The sequence below is a fragment of the Bos javanicus genome, chromosome 8, assembly GCF_032452875.1.
Source record: "Bos javanicus breed banteng chromosome 8, ARS-OSU_banteng_1.0, whole genome shotgun sequence".
NCBI classification, from domain to species: Eukaryota; Metazoa; Chordata; class Mammalia; order Artiodactyla; family Bovidae; genus Bos; species Bos javanicus.
Window position 1 is genome coordinate 79,910,061 of NC_083875.1, and position 13,861 is coordinate 79,923,921.

Here is a 13,861-nt window from a genome sequence, read left to right on the forward strand (position 1 = left end):
CTTCCCAGCTATAGTATAAACTTGAGAAAAACACCTTCATCTTTTGCAGAACTGTTCAGTTAATGGGATGTGGATCTTTTAAAAATATAAAAGACATCCTGGAGGCAGTTAGTTGGAAAACTGAATGAAGGTTAAAATCAAGGCCTCCAGAGCAGTAGGAAGGCTCAATTTGAGACACTTAATGGTGAGAACACAGGACACTAAGAGTGCCAGGGGAGTTTTGAAGTAGGAACCAGGAGGTGGTAAGTTGGAGTCTGGTAGCCTTGCCCCTAAACAGTTTGTATCAGACGAAGAAACTGGTTGCATTCACTTAGAATTTTTTCTGTAGTCCTCTGCTAACAATGCTTTCTATTCTTTCCATTTAAAAAGAATGTATCAGCTTTTGGAGGACCACATAAAGTTATTATGCAACACTCTGAATTTCTAAACTACTGATAAGGTAAAGATGCAGTATCTGCAACCGTCTGTGTAGAATTCAAACATTTTAGGCCAAACCTTTAAGCCAAGCTTAAAGTGTGGTGCTTTGTTTTGATAAGAGATTTGTCATCCGTTGACTTCCAGAATAACTTTTGAAAGAACCCATCTCAAAAAGCCAGAGCAAGGATGTTATAGCAGAATTGTCCTTCACAGGGAAAAAACTGGCAGCTGTAGACTCGTGGTTAAGTTCACAGAATTACTCTTTTAAATGATAATTCAGATGTGAAATAATAATGTGGCTGCTTTTTTGATGTGAGTTAAGACATTCAGGTGAAGGTTTGAGTTCTGGATAAAGGCACACATGTTACATCATACTGAAGTCCCACTGTCACTGTGCTACTTTAAGAGAGCCAAATTAGTAAAAACCAAGCTCTAACATCAGGAGCTGCTCCACAAAGACTCTGGCTTACTTAAAGCCTGAGTTTTCATCCTCATTCTTACATGTCTATTAACACTCATTCTAAAAATGCATTTGTCCACCTAAATCTGTTTATGAACGTTCTAAAGGGCAAAACTTCAGTTATATGAAAAATCAGGTTGCCTAGGGCCACATCTCTGATCACTCAGTCTTTATTTGAACTTTAGTCAAATTTACCAAGCACCCCTTGCAATATTAGAATCTCTGTAGGGATATGAAGTGTAAGCCTGTGTCACTCAACTCAGGATTTTTATTCTACTTTAGAACATTTAATTTTCTTCTAAGGAGTAAGGATTTAAAAAACAAAAAAAAGCAGGTATTTGTCTCAAGGTCTTGGTTTATAAAAAAAAAAAAGTCATTAAGTTTATATATAGTTTACAAATGAGAATGTTTCAAGTCATGTCTCCTTCCCAGAGATGAGTTTCACAGGCACATCAACAAGCACAGTGCATGGGAAGAGACCTACTTTTGAGAAATCCTTCAGTGTGCACATTACCAGAACCTTACAGATCAGTTAAGAACAGTGGCCTAGTTAGTACCCTTAAGAAAGTGTTGCCTTCTGAGCTGAAATAGAACATAAACATTTAAATACACAAGATAAGCCATTTTCCCAACTTTCTAATACTAATATTTTCAAAATCTAAAATGACAATGTGAACCAAATATTAGTATAACTCAGAATTAATGGAAACTTGTATATTTCAAACTCATTTCAAAGGCAAGTGTTAGTGGGCTGAGTGTCCTATAAACTATCCTTAATCTATAATCATTAATAAAGATTACTGTTTCTATTAATGAGTAATTATTGTTATTAATCATTAATAAAGATTACCTTATAATCTTTTAAGCTAAAATACATAATGAGAATAGACCAGTTCCCCCCTGGACCTTAAAAGACTCTGAAATTACAATTCTCTTCCACCATTTCAAGTTCTGTTATGAATAGATAACCACCAATTACCAAGTAAAACAATTATGCCAGTTCTCAACTAGTTATTTAATGATACCACATTGACTTAATCAGGGAATGTTTTTTCAAATTCCATCACACAAAGGTATGCTAGGTGCAATGATTATTCATGAAATCTAATCCAAAGCTGCTATGGCAATCTTCACCTGCAGAAAAAAAGATCAAATTAATCATCACTCCTTGTCTACACACCATTTGAGAATATAGAGGAGGGTGTGAATCAAACAGTTTATTAAAAATTGGATTAGCTGCTGCTTTTAGATGAACCCAAAAGACCACATTGTTTGATAATCTGATGCTTATTACACAGGTTTTATTTTTTAAATAAATGGCTGTGGCATCTCTAGATTGTTCCTTGGAATAGTTGATCCCAAGGGAAGCCAACAGCAATAAAGCATGACTGCTTGAAGAAACACCTAAAGTACATACCTCCCGAACAAACAGCTTTCAGGTGCCTCTGTACAAGGAGATTAAATCATGATTATTTTTTATTTATATCGGCATCTCATTCCACAGAAAGGTTTAATTAATAAGGCAAACAACCATCCTTAATCCACAGTTTACAAGCTGATTCCTTAGGGTTTCACCAGCAGATGAAGGGAAAACTGAAAGCACTTTTAAAACCTGGACAGAGTTTCATTTCTCAGCAACTCTAGGCACACTGATAAAACATGAGATGAATAAAGGCTAATATGCAAGACATCAACCCTAAGACTGATTAAGACTTAGACACAGAGGGAGGCTGGACAAGGACCTAGATGAGTACCTTATAAAGCTACTTTCACACCCTTCAGTTGCCTTTTCTGGGTGGACAGTTACAATCTTAATTAGGTAGGAAAATACCACACAGCATTCAAATTGGCGATCATAACCTGAATGCAGACCAAGCCCCGTCCCTCAGTGGCAGCAGGGGCACCAGGAGTCCGAAGCCGGCTGTGAAGCAGGCACGCTGGCTGGGCCTGGAGAGGCTTCAGAAGTCCTCTGGGCCCCAGTCTCTTCTCTGTTAACAGGGGGTTGTGTCACATGACCTGAAGCCCCTGTATCTCAAGCCCTATGACTCAGAATGCTGATTTAATAAGCATCACCACCCACTTAACCCTGTAGGGAGCCTTTCTAAAGGTCATAATGTGAGTGTGAAGTCTGACAGGAGCCTGTTTATTTGCAAGAACCAACTCAAACCCGATGTCACTATTAAGCAAATTACCATTAGTCATTTTCAAATTAACTTTTGGTTTTTAAATCAGTTTGTGATATGGTCCTTTACCACAAGGTACATGTGTAAACTGAAAAAGACAACTACTGCATTTGACTTTCTAAACTTTCCAAATCTGTATGCTGTGTATCTCCATCATCAAATTTCTCTTCTCTTCTAGCAGTGAAGTAGGCAGTGTCCGCAGCACACCCACCCACAGTGCGGTACTACCTTCTCTGCCACACATGCCCAAGGTCAGCCCTGCTTTGGCCCGTTGTGTCAGAAGTCTAATCCGCACGTGGCTTTTCTTGGTAATGCTTTGCCCACACATACTAAGCAAGGCAAGTATAGATCACAGGTACTCAAATTACAAGTCACTTGAAAGCATTTTGTACATTAATGACAAGGGTTATTGTACAAGTAGCAGTCTTTTAAAAAATCCTCACAGAAAACACCTCTGTGTTTAGACTTGTTTAACACCGTTGCTCGTGATGTTTATGTTAACAGTCAGTGCTCTAGGCCACTGATTGTCAGAACCAGAAGTGAGCACGGAAGAATAAACCAAAAATCACTCAGTGCCGACTGCAGGGCTGGTTCCTGTCTCAGCGCAGCACATGGCGAAGAGAATGACTCCAAAGGGACCTGAAGACAAGGAGCTCTGCGAGTATGGGAGTCCCCTTCACAGCAAAGGTTACACTTCACAACATGAATCCTGCTGTTGTCGTACTTGAAGGAGAACCTGTGTTCTATTTCTGGTGTTGATCTTCTTATGAAATACCTATTAGCCAACAAATTTCAACAATTTTGACATCTCAATATAAACACTTCAAAAATACCTCTAAAACACTGTCTCAAAGACAATCTCATTTTCCTACATTGTAAATACAAACTAAAACTCCACAATAATCATCTTTAGATATTTTACTTAGTACATTATTCACAGTATTCAATCCCTTGTGACTATTATAGTGATCTCTGTTCAATTCTGACACACAAGAATGTGATTCCAGTTTGATTCAGAGTGTGTGATTCCTCTTTTCATGCTGATCAAGTAAATTTATTGTGTCTCCTTTCTGATTTTCAGCGTTAAGAACTAAAAAGGAAAAAGAAAACAAAATGTTCTAGTATTAAGCATTTTGAGAAACCAGCCCAGGCAGGTCCCATTTGACTTAAGTGTCTATAAGAGAGGACTGTCTCCCAGGGTAACATTATAATGTGGAATTTCATTGCTAATCAACGACAAGAGAGCAAAAGAGTCCATTTGTATAGCCAACAAGGTACCATGAACTGTGAAATAGTTTAATGATGTTCTACAAAATAGATGGTATGAAATGTACTCATAGAATTTTTGACATGATCATGACCCTCATGCGCTGCATGAATCTGTTAACTGCACCTGCAGCAGGAAGCACACTGCTTCCTAAAAGCCATTTGCAACTTAGGTTAGCTTTTGTGACTCCAAAGCTCTTCTTTACAGAATTGATGTCAATATGTGGCTTCCACCCTCTTTATCCTATGACACCCAAAGGATGCAAAAAGACACATCACAAATATAACCTAAACCCAAGATCCTCATTTACAACTATTGCACATCTTAATGATTTTATAAATGACTGTCTTAAGTTCTCTAATAAAGTTGGAACTAATGCCTTTTTCTTCTAATTTCCCTGGAGAAAAGCAGGCTCTGAAACCATCTTAATGACATAATTTTAAAATGACATTTCTTCAACTTAAAATTCTTTCTTTTTTTTTTTTTTAATTTTATTTTTAAACTTTACATAATTGTATTAGTTTTGCCAAATATCAAAATGAATCCATCACAGGTATAGCAGAACCATTGCTCTACTTCGCTTACCTCCTCAATTTGAAAGCCTTAGCAGGTACAAGGTCAAATCCTTAGACGGACACCTGGGTGTAAGGGATGAAAGATCCCAAGGCTTCATTGCACAGTCACACATCTAACTTGTATTTGCTTAAAATTCTGACTCCTAACACGTTCATCTTTTGCATTAAAAATAATTAGCTAAAAAGTCTATGAAAATAATTAAAAATGAACTTAAGACTTTCAATTTTAGAAACCCCAAGCAACTCTGCCAATTGTAGTAAGTGACATGCTGGATAAAATACAAAAGATTTTTTAAGGATGTACTGCTGAATCAAACTCAACTTTCTACCAAACAATCGGCCAAAACACTTTAAAAATTATCAGTGCTATAAGTGATAAAGACAGAGGGTTCCAGGTTAAAAGACACTAAAGAGATATGATGATAAATGCAGTGTATGATCCTGGATTAGATCTTGAATCAGAAAGCGGTTATTAGTTGGACAATTCAAGAAATCTGAATGTCTATAGATAATAGCATTATGTGAATATTAAATGTCTTCATTCTGATAACTGTACTATGGTTACATAAGATGTTAACACTTGGGGTACCTGGATGAAGGTTTGTGGAAATTCTTACTAGTTTTGTTTAAATTATTTCAAAATGAAAAGTGAAAAAAAAAAAATAAAACATTAAAATGCAACAACACTAACAGGAAGATCAAAAATGAAGTGGAAATATTAACAACTGAAGGTAATAAGCATCAATGCCAGCTTTTGTCCTAAGGACTTCTGCTGAAGCCTGAAGACTCCGAGCTCCCCTCACAGCTTCAAAAGGCCCTTAAACATGAGGGCTCCCCTCAAGGTGGGGAGTGAAGAAAGGGATGCCCATATAAACGTGAACCCTGAAGTTTCACATCCTTGACTTAAAGGCAACAGAAAATAAACCTGCAATGAAAAGTCTCGTGTGGACTAGAGCATGCTTAACCACATGAGATGATCGTGCGGGTGTATAATTCAAACTCTCATTTTTCCATGTGATCCCAAAAAACCCTAAAGGTGACAACCTACTTTATTAAAGGAGTTTTGAGTTTGCAGTACCCTCCTTGAGACTGGCAGAGGCAAACAACCTTCTCTCTCTAACTCTCAAATACTTCCCACACATAAAGTTCCATGGAAAGTAGTAGTTCACAGTTAAGAAGCACAAAACACACAAGGAAACAAGGTACCGTGAGGACAATCTGCAGAAACAAAATGAAACACCGCAAGTTTTCAGATACTACAACTGGAAGACAAGGCGTATGAAATAATGTTGACAGAGAAATAAAAGATGTTTGAAAACATGAGCAAGGAATAAGGACCCATAAAGAATGGCCAAGAGAAAAGTTTAGAAATTAAAAATAAAACAGCAAAGAAGGCATAGACGAAAGAAAAATTTTTGAATTGGAAGATGTTTCTGAGTAAATTATTCTCAACACAGATCAGAGAAGCAGAAATGCAAAATATGAAAAAGAGGACACGAGACATGAATAGATTGAAAAGTTCTAATACACTTCTAATCTGAATTCAAGGAGGAGCCAAAAAGGAAAGAAGCATTATTCAAAGGATGTTGGCTTGAATTTTCCAGAGAAAGTAGACTGGCTAGATTAAAAAAAAAAAAAAAGGCTGCTATACTTAGAACAATGTGGTACACTGTGAATCAAGAGAGAAACCAATAAAACAGAAATAGAAAATCCAAAAATCAGAACCAAGTACATATGAAAATCCAGTGTTTGATGATGGTAGCACCTCAACTCACTATGAGATGGTGATTTGAGATGGTGATTTTAGATAGTGTTGGGCCAGCTGCAAACACCTTTGGAAAAAGAAAACTGGGCCCATATCTCATGCCCATACACTTGAAAACATTTAAAGTGAGTCAAATGAATCAAGAGATGTTAAGTGTAAGTAAAGTAGAGGATTCTGGAAAGATGGCAGAAACAGTGGCACAGTTTTTGAACCTCTCAGAATCCTTACATAAACCAACTACTAAATTTAAAAACTCAAAAACTAGAGACCATTTACAGCAAAACTAGCTGAGCAGGAGTCCTGCAGACCCCAAAATACAAGCAGTCAAAAATAATCCATGGACAGCAAACCATACACTCGCAGAGTCTGGAAAGAAAACAGAGGGAAGCAATGGAGCTTCTGATGGACCCGGGAACAACAGAAATCCTAACAACCAACAGGTTACAGCAGAAAGCACCTGGGCCAGTGAGAGAGCTGCAGCTGGAAGGGGCAGTCCTGCTACTCCCACAGCAGGTGACCACGGAGTGCCCATGGAAGACGAAGGAGCTGGTGGAGGTCCATGAAACACACTGGCAGCGACTCCTCTTTGCATTCTTCTCAGGTAAAGCCCCTCACAGAGAAAAGGCACTGTGTGGAGTGAAGCAATGGCTAAGCAGGACAAGAGAAAAAGGAACCAATGGTTCAGAGAGAAGTGGGGAAAACCTCACTGGCCAAAGGTGAGACGACGTGAACTTCAAAAAAGATTATAAATGCAACTGAATGAAACCCATCAAAAAGGTTTAAAAGTTTATATTTTCAAATGGTCACCTTCAAAAGGTCAAAGGAAATAATTCCTTATTGTGAAAACTGGTAAAGAGAAAGAAGCATTTATCCTGCCTATGCTGTATGAACAATACCATGACTTGTCTATTTACAAAATATTTCAATTAACAAATGAAATAGGAATGGCTGAATTAAAATACCACCTCCAGGTATCAGCTGGTGATCTGCAGGAAATAGGGAGGAAAGAAGAACACACTAAACCAAACCATAAACAGAGCCATGAAATACACAATCAACACTCTCCAGACTATGGTCAAACAGCAATGGCTGGCTGGCTGAATGGAAGGAAGGAAGGAAGAGAAGACTTGTAAATTGAGACTTAAACACATATCAAATATAAGAAAACAGGCAAGACTAAATAAACTATGGCATCCAGGGATGCCCACTTGGATGATAAGCCCATAAAGAAATTCAAGAAAATGCCGAATGGAAAGGTGAGGACAGGTATTTCAGTACAGGGAGGGAAGGTGCCAGGACAGGAAGGGCAACAAAGAAGGAACTTCCTGAAGCCAAGTTCTGTTTCTTGAGTCAGGAAGGCAGGGTGCGGTTAAAAAATGTTTAACTTCTAACAACTTGTTTGTTTTGTGTGCTTTTCTCAATCTGACTTACTTCATAAAACCAAAAGAAAAATCTGAAAGTATACTGAACAAAAAAAAAAAAAAAAGGGTGAATTCAACTCTAAATGAGAAAACTATGACTCCATATCTGTAGGCAAAAAAAAAAGACATAAAAATTTTTGAAACTTTTACATGGCAAAAAACCATAATCAAAATCAAGATAAACTGCTAGGTAGTACTGGCAACCTCCCCAGCACATAAAGAATTCTTAAAAACTGAGAAAGAAACACCAAGAGTTTGATGGAAAAATGAACTTTAAGAAAGGAAACCTTGAGTCTACAGTGAAACTAAAACAAGGGAGAGAGAGTATGTGTGCCTGTGTGTGTGTGCAAATGTATACACACTGGGGGTGAGGGAGTCCTCAAAGAATGACAGCTGATCAATGTGCGGAATGACCATCCAGACAACGGTTTTCAATGGACAGCAAAGTCACACCGTCGCATAGCATCCCCCTCTGTAAGACATGTTAGTTACAGAGGGGAAAATGGACCTTTGCAGCAGAGAGACCTCGTGGGTACCACCTTAACCAAGGATCAGCCTGCCATCCTGTGCCTCCTGGTGTGAAGCTAGAACACCACAACTGCAGCTATTAAAAAAAAAAGTTCAACCAGAATCCAATCACAAGGAGACGAATCCAGAATCTGAGCATCCCACAGGCCTGGACTCTTCAAAAGTTCAAAATAACAGTTAATACAAAGTAACACAGAGTGCTACTATAAAAACTTGCCTGTGTACACATGACAGCATTTCGACTAGTGCTGTGAAATGATCATGCGGTGACCTACCATTTTGAAGGGAAATTCCTAAACTTCACTGAAGCATATCCGCACTGACCCCTGAGGGGCTGATGCTCAAGTTCATGTATGCAGACTTTCTGAAAGGTCCTCGTTGTGGCCTCCTGAAACTGTCACCTCTCTCCACTGCCCCTACACTCCAAGGCTTCCGGAGAAAACAGTCTTCTAATTAGGGATTACTTACAACATTATTGTTGGGATTCAGTGTGCAGTCATACCAAAAGTGAAGGACCACAAATCAGACACAAGGTGACCCCCCCCACCCACCCACCACCACCACCACCACCACCACTGTTAATTACCATTTCTGTTTTTGTCATTCCCTGCAAGGGCTGCCTGCTTGTCTGTTTCAGATTCTGCCTCATTCTCATCCATGTTGTAGTCATCATCAGCTCCCAGTTTTTGCTGATTTCTCCCTGAAAAATTAGCAGAACCACAAAACATAAGCTACATCATTTCTCTCTCGATGCCATGGGAACACCAGAGCCCGGGCGCTAGGGTTATCCCAACCCTGGTTTAACAATCAGCTCTTTCTGCTTCCTCTCAGGAAATGACAGGGACTCGTGTGCTTGCTCCCAGTGCCAAGACCATGCAGGATTCCTCTACTTATGTATGCCCCACTCCAACTTTGAATCTATTTAAAATATGGCCCTAAATAAAGAGCTCCATTCCAGGGTGGAATCAGGGTAACTAGTTCACCAAACCAAAATTCCAGTTTTTTAAAGAGATAATCAACGTTAAAGGAAGGCATCACTATTTGGAAACAGGTTTCTGGTTAATGGAGGCATCTGCTTAAAATGGTTCACTGCCCTGAGAGAAGGAAATGGAGTGGCTATTGTGAGTCAAAGGGTAAAATTTTTCCATCAGACATACAGAATTAGCTCATTTATCACTGCATTCATCCCCAGAGAGAAGAGCAACCAGAAAAGATCAGGACAGGATGCAGTCAAGAGACATACTCAGAGGGTTACTGTTAACATTTCATATCTGTATAGACAAGATCTTTTGTTTAAAAAGCATGTCTGGAAAAGTCAGCTCTAGTTCTATACCCCTGCACTAACTGCCTGAAGAGGAAACAAAGCCCAGGCCTGTGTGCCGCGCGGCTTTATTCTACTAATCAGACCATTACAGCTGACCTCGAACAAGGTGTGACACACAGGCCCCCGCAGTAGTGCCGGCCTACTGGCAGCTGTTACACCCTGCGACCAACTGCTGAGTGAGCTGAAACTTGACTGCCACTGATCAGCCCCCCAGAGTGTCCTTTTTTTCTTTTTTCCTCCCCAATTATTTAACAGAAAAGTTGTGAGAACACACTCTTCAGAAAATCGGGGTAATTTCTGCCAGTAAGTACTATCCCCACCTGTCACTTTATCAGGCTCAGCACACAGGTGTCTTCTAAGCGCCCCTGGCTTAGCTAGGATTAAAATGTTTTCCGTCTTTCAGGGACCAAGATACATCCCAGAATATTCTGCTCATCTCAGTTTCCCACACTTTCCTTTAAAAAAGAAAAGTAAACCAAACCAGAAAGGTGAGATTCCCACGTCACTTTTCTGCAATGCTCAAACACGTGTGACCCTCCATCTATCCGATCCTTCCATCTGTCCTTCCTTCCTCCTTCGGTTCACCAGGCACTGCCTGCCAGTGACACGGCAGGAGGAGATGAAGTGACAAGGAAAACGTGTGGGCTCTGCCCGCCAGGAGACCTATGTAGACACTGTGCTCAGCTCCCATCCAAGGTCTTCCACCTGGAAAGCCCCCTAGGCTCCCTGTGAATATGATTTCCACAAGTTCCAAGTGCTAGGAGTGCCCGGCCCTTCTGTCTTGTCTCCTGCCTGACAATGGAAACAAACAAACAGAACGACTGCCAAATGGCGCCCTGCTGGTTGGTCGTCTTCACGGGTGTCCGTTCTGCACTGGGAAGGCCATGGAAGGGGCTACTGCCTGGTGCAGCGGAATGAGCGGGCAGCCCAGGGGGCCTCTCACCCACCTTCCTCGTCGGCATCCTGCCCCTCCTCCTGTCCGTCGCGGATGACGAGCTGGTCCCGTTCAGGGCCCTCCGCCTCTTGATTCTCCTGGCTGGCCAGCAGGGCGGCTGGGACCTGTGGGATTTGGCCCAGCTCTCCGGGTTCTCCATTGCCTTTTCCGCCCACTTGTCTGTCTCCTTCCACTTCCTGTTCTCGGCCTGGCTCCTTCGGCAGTGCCAGGCTGTCCCTCTGAAGCTCCTCCTCGCTGACGACCTGAATTTCCTTGGTTTCCTCTGTGCATAGGACACAGGTTGCCGTGACCTCACCATACAATACAGAAATCCTCAGACCACTCAATTCCCAGAGCCTTCCCAAGGACTGTGGATGGACGGGGTAGCCGATCATGTATGCCGTGGCCTAGCAGATGGCATCACTGACTCAATGGACATGAGTTTGAGCAAACTCTGGGAGATGGTGAAAGACAGAGAAGCCTGTCATGTAACAGTCCATGGGGTTGCAAAGAATTGGACAAAACTGAGCAACTTAACGGCACCAGACTCCAAGCCTCACTGTGCCTGGAGTATATCTTCAGAACCACAAGAAAGAGGAAACGGTTTAGAAAACAAATCCAGACCAAGTCATCTGGATTGAGCACATCCTGCAAGGGGAGGAGGCTGTAATGCCAGGCTTATCTGATCACCCTACTTGAGACCCAGAATCTGGGAGCCAGTGACAGCCACCCAGGACTCAGCCACGTCCCCTTAACTAAACAGCCCCGCCACTGTCCCGAATAAAGGCACACCTAGACCTTCCTTTACCAAGCTGCCAAAGAACGAGGAAGTTTACAAGGGTGAGACGTCAGGAAGGCAGATAAAAGCCCTGTGGCCCCAAGTCCAGGTGCCCAGAGAGATACTCACTACCACCTGCAGCCCGACTACTAGGCTCCCCACAAGCAGTGAGCTCTGAGTATCTGTACGGACTGAGGGGCAGGAGCTGCTCCTGTGTGTTTTGCACAGCCCTGAAGACAGCATGTCACTGGCAAGCTTCACTTACCTTTCTCACCTTGTCTCTTCAAATCAAAAGCCACCTCGGAGCTAGGGGCTGGTGTCTGGGGCTCACTGTGGCTGGGCACGTTTCCTCTTGCTTCCGGTACCTCTGCCTGGGGCGGGCCTGCCTCCTGCGGCCTGGGCTGGGGCTCACTGGGGGCTCGAGGCTGAAACAGGAACACAGGTGGTCAGGGCAGCAGCTCCGTGACCGTGAACCTTCAACAACCCTGAGCAATGCAACGGACCACTGCATCCTTCTGATGAACAAGCACATGGAAACCCTGACTAATGCCATACCCTACCCTGGTCGTGCTCTACCACCTGGCATAAAGCAGAGACCTGAGCTTGGGCCCATATCTCCCAGAAAAAACACTTTCAATACTGGATTAACAGGTAGGCAGAAGATCAACAAGGAAAGAGAAGGCTTGAACAACATGACAAACCACCCGAGCAGACATCTACAGACCCAACCCAACAAGAGCAAAACACACGCAAATGCGATTTCTTCTCAAGTGCACACGGACTGCTCTCCAGGCAGACAGATGCTTGGCCACAAAACAAAACTCAACAAATGTTAAATGACTGAAATCACACAATGTATGGTCACCAATCACAATGGAATGAAATTATAAATCAGTAACAGAATGAGGTTTTTTTGAGAAATTCACAAATATTTGGAAATTAGACAACACACTCCTAAATAACCAGTGGGTCAAAGAAATCACAAGGAAAACTAGAAAATACCTTGAGAAAAATTAAAATGAAAACACAACACACCAAACTTCTGGAAGGCAACTAGAGCAGTGCTTAAAGGGAAATTTTCAGGCCTATCTCAAGAAAAAAGACAGATCTCAAATCAATAACCTAATCTCCCACCTTAAGACACTTGAAAAAAGAAGAAAAAACTAAACCTAAAGTAAGGAAGGATTTAGTAAAGATTAGAACAGGAATTAATGACATATGTAAAAGAAAAACAATAAAATCAACAAAACCAAAAGTTAGTTCCTTGAAAGATGAACAAATTTGACAAGCGTTAGCTAGATTAAAAACAATTTCAAATTACTAACATAAAAAAAAGGATAACACTACCAACTCTTACACAAATAAAAAACTGTATTATAAGGAAATACTAAGAACTGTTTGCCAACAAGTTTGATAACTTACCTAAAACAGACAAGTTCCTAGGAAGACACATACTACCAAAACTCATTCAAGAAGTAGAAAATCTGAGCAGATTGTAACAAGAGACTGAAGTATTAATTTACAAATTTCCCCCTAAAAAAGCCCAGTTTCAAATGACTCCTGTGGTAAATTCTATCAAACTTTTAATACTACATCTTCTCAAACTCTTCCAAAAGCAGCATAGAAAGGAATACTCCCCAACTCATTCTATGAGCCCAATAATGACCCTGATACCTAAGCCTGACAAAGACATTACAAGAAACTAAACCTGTAGAACTAGTATGAATATAGACCCCCAAATCATCAACAAAATACTAGTAAATTAAATCAAGTGACATACAAAAGGATTATACATCATGGCCAAGTAGGATTTTCCCCATCAATGCCAAGGTTTAACATCAGAAGTCAATTCATATAATACTATGTCAGTAGTGTAAAGGATAAAAAACACACCATCATCCTAGTGGATACAGAAAAAACACTGGCAAAATTCAACAGCTTTTCTTCATAAAAACACTCAACAAATTATGAATAGAGGGGAACTTCCTCAACTTGATAATGTGCATCTATGAAAAATACACAGGCATACCATGAATATATCACAGGTTCAGTTTCAAACCACTGCAATGAGGCAAATATCACAATAAAGTGATCACACCGATTTCTTGGGTTCCCAGTACATAGAAAAGCTATGTTTACACTATTCTGTAGTCTATCATAATAGTACTATGTTTAAAAAATGTACTACCTTAATTAAAAAATACTTTAT

General features: G+C 40.7%; 1 protein-coding gene across 5 annotated transcripts in view; it reads right to left on the reverse strand.

The window, feature by feature from the left end:
• Positions 1-2,335: 2,335 nt before the first annotated feature.
• GOLM1 (golgi membrane protein 1) overlaps positions 2,336-13,861 on the reverse strand; it is a 59,485-nt gene continuing 47,959 nt past the window's right edge. For 3 of the 5 annotated variants that reach the window (XM_061426071.1, XM_061426073.1, XM_061426072.1), the window contains exons 7-10: positions 11,918-12,077; positions 10,888-11,157; positions 9,203-9,316; positions 2,336-4,150 (exon numbers count right to left, since the gene is read on the reverse strand). In XM_061426071.1, coding sequence (XP_061282055.1) covers positions 4,074-4,150; positions 9,203-9,316; positions 10,888-11,157; positions 11,918-12,077 — 621 coding nt within the window. In that variant the 3' untranslated portion in view covers positions 2,336-4,073. Of the gene's footprint in view, positions 4,151-4,912; positions 4,966-9,202; positions 9,317-10,887; positions 11,158-11,917; positions 12,078-13,861 lie in introns of all 5 variants that reach the window. The other 2 variants (XM_061426074.1, XM_061426075.1) reach the window with 2 other exon arrangements.